Below are 18,263 nucleotides of genomic sequence, written 5' to 3'. Positions count from 1 at the left end.
TCTGTTGCTTTATTGTTGACTTGAGTAAAAAAACAAAAGTTGTGTGTAATTTCTGAAGAATTGTAAGGAAAAATGCTGACACACCCAAATTTTGCAGGCATTACAGACTTACACATGCCTCAGAGCTGAGTGCTTACTGTTTTTTGGTTTTATTTTTTGTTTGCTTGTTTGTTTGCTGAGAAACAAAATAACTTAATCATTTGCTGGTGGGCTCAGCCAGGCCACCCCAAATGGACCCCAGACCTATGCTTGTGACAGCCTCCAGCTAAGCAGCTTACCCAGGAGAAAAAGACTCACTGTTTCAAGACTTGCTGTGAGGTTTCTCTCTTTTCTCCTCCTTTTATAAATCCTATATTTGCCTTTATTCAAGAAAATCAGCCAGTTGATTGGTTTTGGTCACACTCATGAACAATCTGAACAAGTGTCCCTTCACACAGCCCCTCGTTTTAAACGGTTGCAGTAGACTGGCCGTCTGTGGGTAAAAGTATTAATAAATGTCTCTTTTTAAAGTCATCTGAAGTTTCTTTGTAAGGACCTGTGGACAAAGGAGCTTCTTCGGTTTATTTCTTTAAAAATTACCTCTGCCCCACCTTCTTGGCCCATTGCTCTTGGTTTAAAATTCCATGCATACAAAAAAAAGTTTTCCTGAAGCTGCTGGAGACCTTATCGACATTGAAAAAAGATACCCGAAAAGAAATTGCTTAGGAGGTACTATGGTCCAGCGCCTTAAAACATTTGGTTAAGGCTCTAGGTACTTCAGAGCTGTGGGTTCATATCCCACCGCTGCCAGTCTAAGTATTCCTTTTTTTTTTTTTTTTTTGGATTTCTCCCCTGTGAGTAACGAAAAAAGGATTATATGAAATTGAACTCTAGCAGGAGATTCCGCCCTTATTCGGAATTCAGGACTCCGTTAAGGGCGTGCGGCTGCAGAGTAGCCAAACTCTATGCGGTCTCCGTGCGCACAGGTGTTCTTGACCAAAAATGGGGTGGCTTACTTAAGATCTGCACAGGTGCCTGTGGTTGAGGCGGGAAATCAGCGATGTGATGCTGTTCTTTTCCCTGGAAGACTGCACATCTCTGTAACCAGGAGGATATGACGACGTTATGTCCTGAACTGGAACGAAGTTTGTCTCACAGAGTTCCAAATTTACCCCAACGTAATACATTTTAAATAGTAGCAGGAAAAAAGCAAGATTGTGAAAGCTGTTTACGCCCGGTTTCGTAACAGGCACCTTTCGCGTGTTAGGAGAACGTGATAACCAGTACAGTATACTACGGAAACTTTTAAGTAATGGCTAGCAGTTCCACTGTTGATTGCTAGGAAAGCCTACCCTGGTCACGGTGGTCCCACACTTGTATAACAGCGAAAGGACCGACCTTACAATCGACCACAATTGTTCAAGTAACAAGAAATTTGTTTTGTAAAAGAAATAAAAAACCGGGCTCGTCCGGGATTTGAACCCGGGACCTCTCGCACCCAAAGCGAGAATCATACCCCTAGACCAACGAGCCCCTTAGTACGTGTTTGTTCCTTCAGTTCTTCATTTAAATCTATGTGAAATCCTTTCCTCACCAGCAAAGCGGATTTTTATTTCTGTTATATTGGAACCATTCCGTGGATTTCAGTGCTTCCCACGTTCGTCCTATTCCTTTCAACCATCTTCGCGCCCGCCGTTTACACTCAGCCGCAGGTACCTCGCGCACTGCAAACGCTCCGCCCCTCTGGGCCCCGAATCCAAATGAGCACCTGATTGCTAGGGCTACCCTGGCAGCAGGAAGGGGCATCCTTCCGCTTTGGGGACTGGAAGTCCCGCCCCAAGGGAGCCTGAATAAAGCGTGTGTCTGGAGGCCCAGGAAGCAGTCGCAGAGGCCGGGAGAGCCGGAAGGCTCCCAGAGAGAACCGTGTGCCTTGCTCGAAGGGGACGCGGGACGGACTGGGTCCTCAGCCGTGACAGGAGAAATGAAATCCGGGGTAGTCTCTTTTATGTGGGGCGCCTGGAAAAGAGGAGGGGACTTTTCTTTATCGTTTTATGAAAATATTTTAAAAACCAACACATACGTATTTGCAAAGTGTTCAGGAAATGTAAAGAGGTGTAAGGCAGAAATTAGATGAATGCAAACCCGGCTCCCAGCGGCTGGCACCGGTCTGCGCGCTAACCCGTGGCGCCCAGGCCGATGCTCCGGCGGGCTGCCCTCCCGGGACTATCCTGGAGCAGCCATCCTGACCCGGAGAATCAGAGACCGTGCGAGCGCTCTCCTCCTTCCTCGTCTAGGACCTGCTCTCCCCAAAGGGCTTTAATTGCACTGTTGTATAGGAGTAAAACAGTGATTCTAATTACCCGCTGTAAAATTCACAAAGTTCACTCAAAGCTGGCCCAAAGGTTTATTTTTTGTGCCACCAGCTATTGAAACCAATGTAGGAGACTCTAGGTGGTTAACCTACTCCAAGAGAAAACGTGCTAATTTCTTCCATTGACATTCTCCGCTCTCTTGCTCCGTCCTCTGCGCTGACCACTACCTCGCTGTTCCTGCTCTCAGTCCCGTCCTTAGGGACCCGGACGCTAGCGCGCCGGTCCCCACGCGGCGTGGTCTGCGCCTCTCCCGTTCTCACTAAAAGCAAGGTTGGCGCTACTCTGCTCTTGGCGACTACACGGCCTTCCGGTCACTACCGCCTCCGTGTCGTAAACTAGTTGTTGCCTCTCTTCTCTGGGCACTTAAAGAAAAGTGCAAACAAACATCCATATCTGTGACTTACGCACCTAAAGGTTTTAAGTGTGTTAAATTCGCTTTCAGCCTTTTTTTAACCTTTCAGGTTTTTCTTTTAAATAAACGAACAAGCAAAAAACCCACACAACTAATATATGCTGACCTAACTTTGTTTGTTTGTTTGTTTATGCTGTTAACGAAGTCAAGTGTATAAAATGAGACTAAATCCCCAGTGAAGAATGGTTGGCAGGTCTCGGGCGCCCACCCCCCGCGGCCTTCGCGGGCACGACCCCAGACCGCAGGAACCCTCTCTGCAGCCAAAGTGGACCCTCTGAAAGGCCCTGAGCGAGCCGCAGCCCCGCGTGGGGACACCGCTGACTCCCGGCAGCGCTCTAGCGTGACTCGCGGTTAGAAAACAGGGCCCGGGTCCGGTGCACCAGAGGAAAGAACCACTCACGGAAACCTGTATAGACGCCGAAAAAGGGAGTGAATGGAGCAGGTGGGATGCGTGGAGGAGTGGGGACCCATTTCCCTCCCCCCACTTCTGCGCCCCGGCTACCGGGATTCGTCGACCCCTCTGTGCCTACCTTGCCGGAAGGCCACCTCGTATTAGAAGTCAGATTGCGAGGGCTAACAGAACTTTCATTTGCCCTACCAGCTAAAACGGTAGGTTCCCAGGCGGCGGGAGAGAGACGAGGACGAGACCCTGCCCCAACCCAGGAGGGGAACGGAAAGACTGGCCAAGAACTCACCGGGAGCGCGCGCAGAAGGAATCGAGAAAGAAACCAAGGCGGAGAGGGGGCGCGGGGCCCGCGGAGCCTGTGAACGCAAGACCAAGGAAGCAATGGGGTAGGTACGGCTCTTCGAAAGATAAGCCATGGGCAGCTGACACCTGTAGGGCAAAGAACAGGAAGCTTCACCAGGGTCTGGCCTCCCCGAAAGGCGGAATTCGTGTTGGCTTACGCATTTTGCGCTTTTCCACCTTAGAGTTTAAAAAAGAAAAAAAAAAGAGGGGGTAAGGAAAAAATTCAGAACAGGCCCCAGCGAGATTTGAACTCGCGACCCCTGGTTTACAAGACCAGTGCTCTAACCCCTGAGCTATGGAGCCAACTGTCAGGTTTTCATTTGGGCGGGATTAGTTGATACAAAAACTGACTTGGCGTAGCTACAGCCAACTCCACTGAGAAACTAAGAAAAGGGAGGCGGGTCCAGCGTCCTCCAGCCCTGGAGGGCCCCGCCCAGCCGCCGTGGCGTAGCCTGCGGCGTCAGTACTGGTTGGTGCAGCGAGGGGCGCCGCAAATCCTGGAAGATAGCTCTACAGGAAGAGGGCCTCAGTTTCGCTCGCCGGCTGAGCCTGCGGGGGCGGGGCTCCCGGCCGACTGAGCTGTGCAGAGGCTTCGGTTCCTCCGCGCTCCTTCCGGGTCAGAGGCGGGGCAGGGGGGACCCAGGGAGAGCAGGGGTCTGCGGCTTACTGTGTGCGAGAATCGCAATCATAGGCCAAGGCTACGAGGGAGGAGTTTAGGGGTGTCAGTGTGCCTGTCCTGAGGGGACTCGGAGGCTGGGGAACTAGTAAGGTTGGCTGGGCCGTGGGGGAGCAGTTGCGGGGTCAGGAGGGAGAGGCTGAGAGAGAGTGGTGGAGAAATAAGAGTCAGGGCCCAGGGTCCCTAGCTCCCACCGCTCCGTTAGGCAAAGCAGGAAAAGGCAACCTTTAGGGTCCGCCTTGGACTCTTGGGGCACTGGTTCTGTCAGGGCCCCCACGAGGGCCCACGGGGTTGAGGGCAGGGAGGGAGGGTGAGAGCCCACGTGAGGGACAGGAGCCCTAGCCACGCAATGGTCAGAAAGTGGCAGCTGTGGGTGTTGGGTGTTGGCCTGCTTGCCCAACCTGCTCTAAGGTCCCTGCGAGGCCGGATGATTCAGGTCACTGGATGGCCAGGCCAAAAACAGGCCTCTAGGTGACCTCCAGTCTGGACACTGAGGAGCAAGCTGTGTGAGAGTCTGGTGGCAAAGACCTGGGTTCTCACAGCTTTGCAGCTCACAAGGCTCTGGGACGAATGGGTGGGGTCAGAAGGGCCCAAATTAGGCCAGTATTTGCTCTCAGAGGCCCAGAGATCTCAGGAACCTAATGGTGCCCAAAGAATGGGAGAGAAAAATGCAGACATTCATACATTCTCTCACACCAGCCTGTGACATCTAAAGTCACCACACTGCCCTGGTGACCAAGAGAGAACATCTCTCTCACCCTCCACATGCAGTTATTAAGTAACTGTTGTTACATCTCTTCACAAGTACTTCTACAAACTCTGATAGACTCACAAACACAGAAGCTGAAAATATACACACAGACACCCACCAGACTGGGCCCTACAGCGCCTCCACCACTCACCCTACCTTCTGTGATCCATAGCATGTGTTACAATACTTCAGCACAGTTGCTAGATGATATCAGAGTAATTGTGATATTCAGTTCAAAAGTCATACAATCACAGACAACATTAGACCTTAATAACATTAGGTCATTTAATTAGCAAATGAACGTCAGAAATGGGTTTTCCCTTGTGGGAATCAGTGGTATTCAAATACGTATGTTGATTGGCTACTGTGTTCTAGAGCTACACTTCATGTATGAATAGGGCACAGAATTCACCTTCTGGAATGCTGCTGTAGGCTAAACTTAAACAGTCCTTTCCCCACTCTGTAGGACACTGGATTCTTATTGCCAGGTGCCGTGTGCACTGGATCTGCCTCCAGAACAGTGCCATGCCTGTCCCACAAGAACCCTATATGGAAAGTGTGCTTGAAGCACCTCAAGGAACAGAGTACAGAAGCTTCATGACTTGCAGACCAGACTGCCTGACTGTCACCATCCCTGCATCTGACTAAACACCCTGGGAAGGACAGAATTAGGTCTGAAACTGACTTTCATCTAGCCGAGCACCCCATTAAGTGGGGTTGAAAACCTATGGCCATCATCTAACTATAGGGTAGCTAATATTTAACCACAAGTCAGTAATAGGGTATGACCTAATTGAACTAGGTCTGTTTCAACACCTAAACCCCATGCATGTGCTAATACATGCCCCCTCCCAGATCCACACACCCCTCTACGCCCGCAATCTGATATAAACACGTGTGCACATTTCTCACACACAGAAGCACACATGCTCCTCGTCTGGCAGAAATTCCTGCTCAGACTTGTGCTCTTGCATGCAGACTGGGGAAGTCAAGAATGAGCTAAGCCACTGTAGAAATGAGCTCATAGTCTGTATTTCCAACTCCATCTCCCTTGCCTGGGGAGCACTAAGCAGGAACAGCCCACCACCACCCTCCCAGAAGCCCAGCCTGAAAGAAGCTAAGGTGATAACCACCAGGGCACATGTTGAACTGGTCTTGGCACTAGGGTCCTCTGCTGTTAACATACATTTGGCAAGTTCCAGAAAGAATCTGTCAGGGGCATGTTTGTGCTCTGCATTTCCATTCTGCTGTTAGTTGCATCTATAAAATTATAAGTGATCTCTTGTGTTTCAAAATTCCAGAGCCTTTGGTCTCCTTACCCTGAAAGATGATACTATGGTACCTGAGAGGGGTTTAGGTATCTGTGAGAACACATGGCTGTCACTGTAGCCAAGGACGTGCATAGCACTCTGTATCATCAGTTTAGGAGTATTAGAGGGTAGCCATGCCTACAGTTGTCTGGGGCTTTTCCCTCATGCACGGGTCAAGGGTCTCCTTCCACCTCTGGCCCAGACTGTCCTGGGAGCCTGGAGGTCCCTCCCTGAGTGGGAGATTTGGTCAGGCCAGCTGGATTCAGGTCTCTGAAGGTAGAGCTGGCTGCTGACAAGAAGGCATAACAGAAGTGATCGTGAACCTGCTTGGTCTGGCCCCAAACATTCTCCTTGCAACTGAGGACAGCACAGGACCAGGGCTTGGTGTTGGTGCAGGGAGCCAGAGGCCCTGCTGAGTCAAGGCTGGGCACCCGGGAAAAGAAGCGCCCCTGTCAACAGTGGGACTCCTTACAGGCCTCTACCTCCTCGCAGCTGGCACCAAATCTACACACCAGAAACAACGGGTAGAGGACAGGCCCAGGGTACAAAGCATCTCTTTCTCTGCTCAGTTCAACAGAGAGCCCCTCTCCGTTGTGCAGTGTCCTGCCTCTGGTGCTTGGTCTCTAGAAGCCTCTCTAAGGCAGCCCATAGCAGGAGAGTGAAGGGCAGACCCAAGGTGACCGGTTGGACGGCTGGGATGGAGAGCAACAACCCTTCCCATGGGCAGCCAGGGGAAGGCGCCTTCTCTGGGAGGCTGGCAATGTCCCTCAGGGCCAGATTCTCAAGTAAGTGCTAGTGGAGCAGACAGAGAAAAGGGGAAACACGCGCTCTTGGAAGTTGACTCGGAAGGTGTAGAGATGGCGCATGTCCTCCGCAGCGTAGAAGGACACGGCCCCCACCTCCAGGTCCAACGCTACCCTCACGCGGGACAGGTGGCCACAGCTGAGGGGCGTCCTCTCAGGGCTGGTCACGGCCCAGTACTGCCCGCCATTGAGCTGCAGCGCCCAAACGCCCTCCTCAGGGGTGAAGGGCGTGAGGCCCTTGCGGCGCACGCTCTCGCGGGCCACGCCAAAGGCCCAGCCATCCTGGGAACCCACTTCCACCTCCCAGTGGTGTCTCCCTGAGGAGAAACCGCAGGACGCCAGGACTCGGGTGTTCGTATCGAAGCGTCGCGGGTGGCTGGGCAGGTCCTGGGCTCGCTGCCCAAGGCGTACGCTCTTAAGATCCAGAGAGAGAATGAGGCGGGGGTTGGCAGTGTCAGGGTCCAAGGTCAACTCCACTACAGTGGGGAGACAGGGAGAGATGGCTCGTTGCACAGCACCACTTCTTATTCCTGCCCTCCGACACCCCCCCCCCCGCCCCCAAACAAGTACATTCTGAAATCAAACAAATGCAAAATATGGTTCTGACTTGAATTCCAGTTCAAACACATGGACAAATCCAGTTGAAAAGACAATTGCAGGATATCGAATAGTTAGGTACTAGAAAGAATCCTCAATTTTTCTAATTATGATGATGCTTTTGTGGTTGTTTTTTATAGTCCATCTCTTTAGAGAAAAATACTGAGCTATTTATGGAAATGATATTATCTGTGATTTGCTTCAAAACAATCTAGTGGGAAGAAATGGGTAGGAGTGTTAGTGATGACTGCTGAGGGTGTATGATGAGTATGTAATATTTGTTATGCTCATCTCTCTACTTTAGTGTGTTTAAAGCTTTCCATAATAAAAAGCTCAAATAAGCACACTTGCCTGTGTCCAGGCCTGTGCTAGGCCCTGGGCATCCCAGCCCTCCTGCAGCTTCCTTTCACGGGGAGGGGAGGATAGACAATAAGTGATTTAAAAAGAAAATGAGAGGGATCAGGACAGCAGGCTGTGACTTCAACTAGAAGGCCAGGGACGGCCTCACTAAATAGGTACATTTAAACAAAGAGATACAGAAGGTGAAGAAACCAGATAGGTGCTGTCTGGTGGAGTGTGGTCCAGACCCAGGTGAGTATGTGCTGGTGCATTCCGGGAGCAGCAGAGTGCACCAGGGAGAGTTCACAGGGCAGTGAGGCCAGATCGCCTGGGGCCTGGAAGATCACTGTGAGAACGCCAGCCTTCCCTGAGTGAGAGGGCCTGGTGCAGGGTTCCAGCAGAGAAGGGGCATGGTTTTACTCAGCTGGCTTAGATTCTTCCCAAGGAAAGTCTGACTTAGCTCTCCCTGTGGGCTTGGATCCCACTCACCTCTGAGCTCTGCAGGATTAAGAACCACCTCCCATCTTGTCTTCAGATTCCTTCTGCTTTCCCTCACCCCTGTACCCAGTCCCAGTCCCCCAAGAGGTCTCAGTGTGACCTCTCAGTAAGTTTGGGAGTGGGGACAGGAGGGAGAGGCTGAAAAGCCTTCCTCCCCCAATCTAAGTATCCTAAACTGCAAGGCACTCTTGCTGTGGACCACAAGTCTACAGGCCCCACTGTGGCCTGAGAGAATCAGCACTGTGAGGTGAGAACAAGGGGGAAAGGGGAGTAGAAGGTGGTGTCACTGAGGCGGGTGGGCAGAAAGAACCAACCACACACAAAGCCCAGAGAGACAATTGCCAGCAGGGAGGGAATTCTCTACGTAGTCAAACAATAGGCACTCACTATCACCACAACCATCATACCTTTCTCCTCTTTCTCCAGCTCTTCCCGAAGATCCTCTGAAGAGAAACAAAGCAGGATGTACATGAATGACATAGGGCACTGTCTGTCTGGCCATGACAGTAACACCACCTCCTCTGACATTCATGGCCCACTGGCTCACTTACTCCCCAGACAGGCCAGGGGCATGGGGCCCAGTGTGGGGTGAGGAGAGGCGATATTCTGGTTTTCCCTGTCCAGCTTCACCCTCTTTTACCTGGAGCTGGTCAGAGCTGAGATCTCCTTCCTCATGTCTCCCAGTGCCTTTCTATTCTGTCTGCCCCCAGGGGAAACTTTGTGCCCTGGGGGGCACCTGAATGAATTAGCACCACACACCCCAGCTCTGGTTTTCTCACAGAGCTTCTGGAAAAGCACATCTTTGGACCCCAAATTACCAGAACCACACCATTGCTACTGGCATCTCATGGCCCAGCCCCCCACACATGGGCCCTACCTTTGAACTTCTTGAGCAGCCCCTTTAAGACAAAGGTCTTGAGAGAAATATTCCAGACTTTATTCTTCATCTCAGAAGAGACTGTGCTTGGCTTGGGGGCAGGCACATTGCTGCACCTGCAGGACAAGGAAGAAGACCCACCAACACTGTCCCACTCCCACAGTTAGGACAGCGGGGTCCTTTTGGTGGGGAGTGGTAGGAAAAGAAGAGCTTGACTTTATGCCCATACCCACGACCAGGCAGACAGAAAGATATCTGCCTGAGAAGGTACCAGGTACGGCAGCAGGGAATCAGGAAGTGAGAAGCCAGGGACTGGAAATGAAGAGGACATGCAATGGAAAAGAAGAACCAGCTTAGAGGAGCCCAAGGAACTGTGTGGGTCCACTCACCTGCTTAGTGCATTTTTGAACTCCTGAAAAGAAAAATGAAAGCAAACCAAATCAACACCTTTGAAAAAATAAAAATGCCCCTTGCCTTGCTTCCAGAGGAACAAGCAATAAGCTTGTTCACACCCACTGCCGAGGGCTTCCCACTGGCAGCTGGGTGGACCCCTGCCCACAGCTCTGCAAATGCTCCCTTCATTACAGAACCATCACTGGAGCCACACACTGGGGTCCAGCGTTGTCTCTGCTCTCAAAATCACCAAGACAAGTTGTAGCCCTTACACAGGAACTGCTCATTCAGAACAGTGTATTTTAAAGGACTGCTCTTCACCCATTTGTGATAGTAGACTGTAACTATTTTTTTAATGAAATAAAATAGAAAATATCAAAGTGCATCACATTAGTAAAGGTGCTATTTTCTGAGACTTTCGTCTCAAGTGTGTATTTACTGAAATATGATGTAAGATGTATTATTGTTATTCATGGTCAGGAAAGTTTTATCATATCCCTTTAGACCTCTAACCCCAGGAGAATCAGGGCTCTCCATCCAGTCTGTTTTGGCCCCAGATTTTGTGAGCCTGCTAAATTCACAGGATCTGCCTCTGTTCTCACTGTCTTCACTGTATCTTAGATTAAATGACTCAAAGCCCTGGAGAGCCAAACTCACCTGCAGAAAGTCAAGGTCAGCCTTGTGAGCTATCTCATGGATCTGGCTGCTGAGCTTGGATAGCTTGGCGATCTCACCCCTAAGCTGGGTCAGGTTCTCATTCTGCTTCTGTGTCACCTCTCGGGAGAGCTCCTCCAGGCGGCCCAGGAGCCGGCCCTCCTGCTCCACCAGGAAGGCCCGCAGTGCCTGAAACTCTGCTCCCACCTTCTCTCGCTCAGCAGCCATTTGCTTCTGTCTCAGGAGAGAAGTTGGAGAGGTGAGGGGACATGGGCATTAAGACTTGGCATTTGGACAGGAGCCTTTAGCCATTCCACAGGGCAGGGTTCTGTCCACGGCACTGCTCAGGGGTCAGAGAGTCAGCCACATGTGCACACCCTGCACAGGCTCTAATTTAAATATCCCAGTTTGGAGCTCATAGCAGCTTCAACACATGTTCTTGCTTTCCCTGTCACAGATGTGCCCACATGTCTCTTTGTACCTGGGCTCTTGCACCAATGTAGGACAACTTTAAACTCGCCTGAGAACTACTCAGGGCAACAGTTCCCTCATTTGAAAAGTAGGAGGGATAAATTAGTGCCCCCTGCGGCCACTATAAAGATTAAACTGAGGTCACTCTCTCTTCCCCAAATACATTTATTGTGTGTTAGATACAAGAAATTGGGGCCAATATGGAGTCACTTATGCTAAGACCCACATCACCAGACTTCATTATAGTTTTGGCTCTCCCAGAAATGGAATCTTAAACCAGCCAATCAGGAATTGCCTTTGTTCAGTAACCTGCCATCCTTTATAGGGAAAGTAACCTTGCAATAACCAACCCAGGTTTTTTGTTGTTGTTGTTTGTTTGTTTGTTTGTTTTCAGCTTCCTTGTTCCTGCTACCTCAGCTTATAAAATCTCTTGCCTTACGCAGCTCTTTCGGAATCCTTTCTATCTGCTGTATGAAATGCTGCCCAATTCATCAATCACTGAATAAAGCCAATAAGATCTTTAAAGTGTACTGAGTTGAATTTTGTTTTTCAACACTCATCTGCCCTCCAACTTTCGCTCCTCACTTTACTTCATATTAAGAGCACATTTCTGTTTAGTAATTATGAAGGTAACACATGCTCATATACAAAATCTGGGAGTTGCAGAAAAGTAGGAAGAAGGAAGGAAAATCAATGCCAGTGACCAGAAGTAGCAGCACACCCACATGACCCAAGTGAGACTATGCTGTGCGCAGGCTTCATGTTCTGTTATTCCCATGACCGTTATCCACAGGATTTTCACTCCTGCATTTCCAGGAACAGGCTCAAGTTCCTGACCATCTGGATTATTTACATGAGTATGTGGGAGGGACTGCACATGACATAACAAGCAAGGCCTCTTAAGGCTAATAAGATGGGAGAAGGATTCTGTTCTTCCAGGACAAGCTCAACTGTCACAGTTGCTCTTCTTTAAAGCCCCGAGGGAGGAGAGGACAGCTGGAAAAGGAAACTGCGAGTGGATTTTGAAGTCAGGTTACCTGGGTTCAGGCCATGGCTCCCCCAGGACCTTCATCATCAGGACACTGGGCAAGCAGGCAGAGGCAGCCTGGGACTCTTCACACTTGTTAAGTCACTCAACCCAATTATGTGGGTGCACTCTCATCCCATTAACAAATGAGGAGATAGACAGAGACACAGGTCACCAGTAAGTGGGGAACCAGGATTCTAATGCAAAGAATCTGACCTCAGAATCTGAATTTCTTGCAATTACATCATATGGCCTCCCAAGGAAATAATACAAATGGAACAATATAAGCCAAAACCTCTGTGCTATTGACATTTGGGACCAAATAATTCTTTGTTGTGGGGGGCTGTCCTGTGCATTACAGGATGTTTAATCAGCACCCTGGCCTCTACCACTAAATGCCAGTGGCACCTGCTCAGGTGTTGACAATGAGAAATATCTCCAGCATTGCCAAATGTCCTGAAGGCCAAAACTGCCCCCAGATGAGAACCACTAAATAGTAAGAACATGTTTAAAGAAAGTATTCGTTCTCCTTGTTATCATGTGTTAAGAATCATCCTCTAGCTCTATTAAGCATGTATTTTGTAACTAAAGAATGTGTGGGCCAGAGGGGTGGGTGGTAGATTGGCAGAGGACAGAGTGGAAGGTGCTAAACAGTGTCATGGTGGGTGGGGGCAGGGACCACAAAGCTGCCCACACTGTGGGAGGCCCACTGGGTCATGGATGGAAGAGCCACATGCTTAGTACTTTCTCCAGGAAGAAAGGGTGGAAGTCTGGAGATGAGGGTTGAGCTCTTCCGCAGGGAGGAAAGTGAATGACCAGACGCACATTGGAGGCAGGTGCACCAGGTGCAGTTGAGGGTCAGGAAGGGAACACGTGAACTCAGGGTCTTTATCTCCACACCACCGTCTCCCAACCTGGAGGGACAGGAGGGTCCTCAAGTTTCTCCAATTCCCAACTCCAGAACTGAATGGCCCTGTCCTAACAGACCCTAGTAGATCCTTTCATTATTTTAACACCTATTTATCGAGCTAAGAACTAAATTTGCGTGGTAGGAAATTACAGTCCGTGATCCACGTTGCCTGTCATATAAAAATGAGCCATATTTCACTTTCGTGATACATTGTAAAGAAGACAAAATATCATTCCTACTCACCAGGGGGCGCTGGGCACTCTGGGCTGCGCCGCTGGGGGCTGCTGAAAGTCAGTCGCCCGACCTCCCGCCCTTAACAGTTCTGACACCCAATGAGCTCCCTTCGCTTTAGTCTAATTTCAAAACCTAAAAAAACTTTAACAATGAAAAAAAAGTGTTTTCATAATTCTTTTGGTGGCAAAATAATTCCCTGGGCTAACATGAGTCTTATTTACTGTATCTATGTTTTCACTTAGTATGAATATTCATGTTTCTCTGCAGAAACATTATCACATTCAATTACAAGATACGCAAAGGCCCTAATTGGGGTGTTAAGTAATATTAAAATCACTATACATCCTGATTCACTGGGATAGTTCCCTTTTAGCCAGCTGTTCTAGGACGATTATTTTAGTACTTCCTTTCACTTTCACTTTCAAAGCTCTGATTTTATAATAAAGTATACAGTCACCCTTTAGAATATGCATCCTATTATCTAAAATCCACCTCTGCTGCTCCACAGGCAAACACTGCTACACTACACACCAAAACAGTGCAAGGGTGGTGGGTGGCCCTCTGTTGTTGGGGGTGAGGAGGCAGCTCACCAGGAGTTCCTTGCTCTCCTTCTCTTCGGTGGAATGAAACATCTCATAGTCCTCCAGATCATTCTTCAAGACCTTCAGCCTGGACTCCAGGAGCTCCTGCGGGAGGGTGAAAAGGGAGATGTGGGGAGATGATTCTGGAAACCCCCACTTGTGCCCCCCTGGAACCATCCAGGAGCAAGGTAAGGCCCTGCACACTGAGGAGACCAGATTGAAGCCATCTCTGGACAGGATTGATGCAGCCTGCGCAGACTTCACTTAAGGGGACAGAACAACTTCAGGGTGACGCCAAAAGCCCAAGGGTCTCACTTCCTCAAGACCACCAGTGCACAATTCAGGCTGAAAAACAAGCCCCTACCATTCCCACCAGCCCGACCCACCTTATCTTCTTCTCTGCTCTCTTCCCCACCATTAGAAATCCCTCTGTATGGACGGATTGGAGCAGTGTAGGGAGCAAAGAAAGACGGGACTGTGTGCCTGAGACCTCCACACACACTTCAGCTGAGCCCTCACCAAGGAAGCAGGAGAGCAAGGAGCCCAGAATCAACAGCTTTGACACAGCCAAAACGGCGCTCTTCTTGCTCTGCTGAACGCTGGAGCCACCCACCCTTCCCCGACCTCTTGGGAAGGTGGTTCCACTCCAGGAAAGAGCTGAGAGTGGGGGCAGCGGATGTGTGGGTGTGCCCAAGAGGACGGGAACGAACAGAAAGAAAATCTCCAAGGCTGTGGTCCAGTCTGGAGGAGGGTCGGGGAGTATTGGTGGTGGTGGGGTGACAGAGGGACAGCCACACTTAGCCAGTGCTAAGCAGGAGCAAAAAGGCAGAGGCTCACTTGAGCCTTCTGTCTGCCTGCCTGCCTGTCTTCGGCACTGCGTGCGCGGGAAAGCAGAGCAGAGACTTGGGGTCGCGGGGACCTGCAGGGATGGGGCCAGCACTCACTTTAGCCTCCTGCACAGCCTCATCGAGCGGTACTACCGCGTGCTCGCGGTGCTCGCGGGCGCGGTCGCACACCACGCATATGGCTTGTTCGTCGTCCTGGCAGTAGAGCTTGAGGGGCTCGCTGTGCTGCGCGCACCCTGCCGCCGCCGCCTCTGGAGGCCCGCGCTCGCCCGGTGCAGCGGCGGACAGGCTGAAGCGACGCAGCAGTGCAGCCACCGCGGCCAGCTGACGGTTGGGCCGCAGCTGGCTCGGGCGCGCGGGCTCGCGGCATTGCGGGCAGGGAAGCGGGCAGGGCAACAAGCGGGGGACGGCGGCGGACCCCGCGCCCGGGCGCTCCCAGCAGCGCGCGATGCAGGAGCGGCAGAAGCTGTGGCCGCACTCAACGGACACCGGCTCTCGGAAGAGCTCCAGGCAGATAGAACACGTCGCCTCGCCCTGCAGCTCTGCCGCCAGTGCCAGGGCCTCGGCCCCGGAGCCCGGGCCAGTCTGCGGCCCCACCGCCGCCATGCGCGCTGCCGGTGCACACAAGCCTGGCGTCCACACGGAGGCCAGGGACCCGACAGTACGCCGCCTGCAGCACTGCAGCCGGAGGGGCCTCCCGGCGCCCACTGGGAGGAAGGGCGAAGCTCACAACACCGGCGGGCGGAGACTGACACTGAAGGCGCGCCGGGCTGGGAAGCCCGCTGGGTGGGTGCGCGTTGAGGGCACGCCGGGTGGCGCAGCTTGGGGATCCGAGTGAGGGCTAGCGCCCTGCGCCCAGCTTCTGGACCCCTCAATCCCCGGCGGTCATCTGCGGCCCCTCAGTCCCGCGGCGCCCTCTCTCCGTCGCCCCTGTAGCTCAGTCCCTCCGCGGGCCAGTCCAAGCAGCCCCAGCCTGACCCAGTCAACTGTGGGTAACGGGCCCGGACAGGTGGGAGCACATACCCAGCTGGGCTCCACTCCCAGCAGCCGCTGAGGCCGACCCAGCACGGGGAAAGGGCCTGGCGCCCAGGCCAAGGGCCTGGCGCCCAGGCCACAGTATCAGGTTGCCGGTGTGCAGGTTTGTCCCGGCTCTGTGCTGTGCTAAATTTGGAGTCTGGAACCTGGCTCTTGCTCCCCATCCCGAAGCGTGGCCTTGTATCCACCTCTGTACCTTTCCTGCAATAGTCCCCCCTCTTATTTATTCTTTATTTAATTGTTTTTTTTTTTAACAAATAACACATTTACAAAAAAATTTCCCAGTTTACTTGGTGTTATTCCTCCGCACCCAAATAAAACCCAGTCCTCTTAACTGTCCTTCCAGCTTATCTCCACAGCCCCACTCCAGAGCTGCTAAGTATTGTTTGCTTCCACCCCCTCCCTCCTTTTGCCCTCTAGAGACAACTAGGGTCAAGCTTTCGCCCCCACCCTCCTCAGAAATGCTGCCGTCAACGTCACCAGTGACCTGAGCGATCCTAATCCAAAGTCAAAGGCCCATTCTGAGGCCTCACTTTACCTGCCCTCTCCTCTGTTGCTTCCTCCTTCCTGACACCTTTTCTCAGCACCTTACAGGCATTCCACCCCCACCACCACCCCAGCTCCATGGCCTGCTACCTTCCTCTCTTCTCCCTGCCCAGGCTCAGTGCTCGGACCACTCTCTGTACTCAGTCCCTTGCTCTCTTCCACTTTACAGGCCTGGATGACCCTTCCCCTGCTGACAGCACAGTACACAATCCCAGCCCAGGAGCCCTAGAATGCCTGGCTTCCACATTCAACTTCAGTAGAGCATCTCCACCTGAGTGTTCTAAGGGGCATCACACACTCACTGTGTCCACAACTCTACTTCTGATCTGCCCCACCATGTGTTCCTCCCACAGTCGTCTCCACACCCCCCTCCCCCCCATTTAACAGTGACTTCGTTCCGCTAGATGCTTAGGACAAAACCAGGGAGTCCTCTGTTACTCCAAGAGGAAAAACTTGTACACATCTCATCTCCAGTCCTCTGCATGTCCTCAGTCTCTCACTCCCCGCCATTGCATGATCTCGAATGACCGACAGCTCCACTCCCCAGCACTATCTTCTCCGCCCAGCTGTGAGAACGATTCTGTTAAAATGTTATTTTTAAGTCAAATCACGGTCCTCCTCTGCTCAAATTCTCCAGTGGCTCCCACCTTTCAGAGGAAAAATCGCTGTCTTTACTATTGTCTAAGAGCTCCATCCCGTGTACCAGACCGCCTCTCTACACACATCTCTTTCTTACCTCTCTTTCATTGACTTCCTTTCTGCTGCATGTACCTTCTGAATGTTCTGCAAAGCGTCAGAAAGATCCTACCTCAGGGTCTTTGAACTGGCTGTTCCCTTTACTTGGACCTCTCTTCTCCCAGATAACGTGCATGGCTCACTTCCCAACTTGCTTCAAGTCTTGTTTCAAATGTCCCCCTTCTTATTGAAACCTGTTTATAATCACACCTTAGCACGTTCTCTCACTCAGCGCTGGCTCTATTTTCTCTCTAGCTCTCCACTTCCTCTGGATTGAGAGCTGTTAGAGATGATGGACTATGTGAGTTTTGTTCACCGCTGGATCACCAGTTTTCCAGAGCAGTTCTTGGTACATAGTAGGCGTTCTGTAAACTTTTCTTGGATTGAATTAATTTGGACATGGTTCGAAGTTCGGATATACGGTGGTTTATAGTGAAAGTGCCTACCGCCTAGACTCCAGTACCCCGCCCATCCCAAGAAATTATGAATTATTTTATACATATATTATATATTTTACTACAGTTTCCCCTCTTTTTGTTTTATAAACGTAGCATCTTGCATGCAGTCTTCTTTACTTTTCTTTTTCGGTTCACAGTTCATTTGGGGCATCGCGTCTCCAGGTGTTTATACCGGCCCTGTCCTCTCCGGGAGTCCCTTGATCGAGGTCGCGCTCCTGTAGTTATTGAGTAGAAGACCCTGGAACCCCTGGCGACGCTGCCCACTGGGTTTGCAGCCTTTGCGTTGTCCAGGCCCGTGGAGGCCATCAGCCCACCGGTGCCCTGGGTCACAGAACTTCTAGAGAAGCAAGAAAAGGCACTTTAAGCAAGGAGGGGATGTAGCTCAGTGGTAGAGCGCATGCTTTGCATGTATGAGGCCCCGGGTTCGATCCCCGGCATCTCCAAAAGGGAAGTTTTTACTTATTAAATTTATTAGTGCGATTTTGGTTAATAAAATTATATAGGTTTAAGGTGTACAATTTTATAATACATCTTCTGTATGTTGTATTATATGTTCACCACCCTCAGATCGCGGCGTTTAGCTAACTTTGGAGGGATCTACTGCGGCCCCCACCCTCTCCCATCACCTGACTCTGCCTCTTAACTCCAGATTTAAAAAATCACAGGGTGAGCGCGCCAGAGGCCTGGGGATGCTCACGTTTTCCCTTAGCATCGTGCGCTTCCGGAGATGGAAAAGGGCTAGGTCGCTAGCAAAGGACAACAAACAGCAAACGGACAGTCAAGAACTGCCCAGTTTGAGTTTCCGGGCTTCCCAGAGCCTTTTAATGGCCGGATCGTTCTCCGACGAACTTCAACTTCAAACTTCAAACTGAACACAGGTCGAATCATACCATGACGGTAATAGCTGTTAATAGTTGATTTGGGGACAGTTGCAGGGGTGCCCGGCTAGCTCAGTCGGTAGAGCATGAGACTCTTAATCTCAGGGTCGTGGGTTCGAGCCCCACGTTGGGCG

At 51.2% G+C, this 18,263-nt stretch overlaps 1 protein-coding gene and 4 non-coding genes across 6 annotated transcripts; 2 read left to right on the top strand and 3 right to left on the bottom strand.

Annotated features, from left to right (window-relative positions):
- Positions 1–1,440: 1,440 nt before the first annotated feature.
- On the bottom strand, positions 1,441–1,512 carry TRNAP-UGG (transfer RNA proline (anticodon UGG)). Its single transcript has one exon. It is a non-coding gene; the product is annotated as a tRNA-Pro (tRNA).
- Positions 1,513–3,741: 2,229 nt separating this feature from the next.
- TRNAT-UGU (transfer RNA threonine (anticodon UGU)) lies at positions 3,742–3,814 on the bottom strand. Its single transcript has one exon. It is a non-coding gene; the product is annotated as a tRNA-Thr (tRNA).
- Positions 3,815–5,209: 1,395 nt separating this feature from the next.
- On the bottom strand, positions 5,210–15,544 carry TRIM7 (tripartite motif containing 7). 2 transcript variants are annotated; one of them, XM_090287893.1, is made up of 7 exons: positions 14,577–15,544; positions 13,642–13,737; positions 10,413–10,643; positions 9,752–9,774; positions 9,363–9,508; positions 8,893–8,928; positions 5,210–7,527 (listed from the first exon to the last, which is right to left on the bottom strand). In XM_090287893.1, exons 1-7 carry the CDS (start codon positions 15,081–15,083, stop codon positions 7,016–7,018), a joined length of 1,551 nt encoding a protein of 516 aa, XP_090144019.1. In that variant the 5' UTR covers positions 15,084–15,544; the 3' UTR covers positions 5,210–7,015. The 2 variants fall into 2 exon arrangements, with proteins under 2 accessions (XP_090144019.1, XP_090144018.1); XM_090287892.1 differs by having other exon boundaries at positions 9,363–9,478; positions 14,577–15,542.
- A 2,078-nt stretch (positions 15,545–17,622) lies between these two features.
- On the top strand, positions 17,623–17,694 carry TRNAA-UGC (transfer RNA alanine (anticodon UGC)). The gene has a single exon. It is a non-coding gene; the product is annotated as a tRNA-Ala (tRNA).
- A 496-nt stretch (positions 17,695–18,190) lies between these two features.
- On the top strand, positions 18,191–18,263 carry TRNAK-CUU (transfer RNA lysine (anticodon CUU)). Its single transcript has one exon. It is a non-coding gene; the product is annotated as a tRNA-Lys (tRNA).

Source organism: Furipterus horrens, unplaced genomic scaffold (genome assembly GCF_987537825.1).
Source record: "Furipterus horrens unplaced genomic scaffold, mFurHor1.1.pri manual_scaffold_10, whole genome shotgun sequence".
Classification (NCBI taxonomy): Eukaryota; Metazoa; Chordata; class Mammalia; order Chiroptera; family Furipteridae; genus Furipterus; species Furipterus horrens.
This window is presented reverse-complemented; position numbering and strand designations above follow the sequence as displayed.

Coding starts and splice junctions, on each gene's coding strand:
- TRIM7 (XM_090287893.1), bottom strand. CDS start 15,083: ATGGCGGCGGTGGGGCCGCAGACTGGCCCGGGCTCCGGGGCCGAGGCC. Junction 10,644..13,641: donor AGGAGAGCAAGGAACTCCTG/GTGAGCTGCCTC, acceptor CTCCTGAGACAG/AAGCAAATGGCTGCTGAGCG. Junction 9,509..9,751: donor TTCAAAAATGCACTAAGCAG/GTGAGTGGACCC, acceptor GGAGTGGGACAG/TGTTGGTGGGTCTTCTTCCT.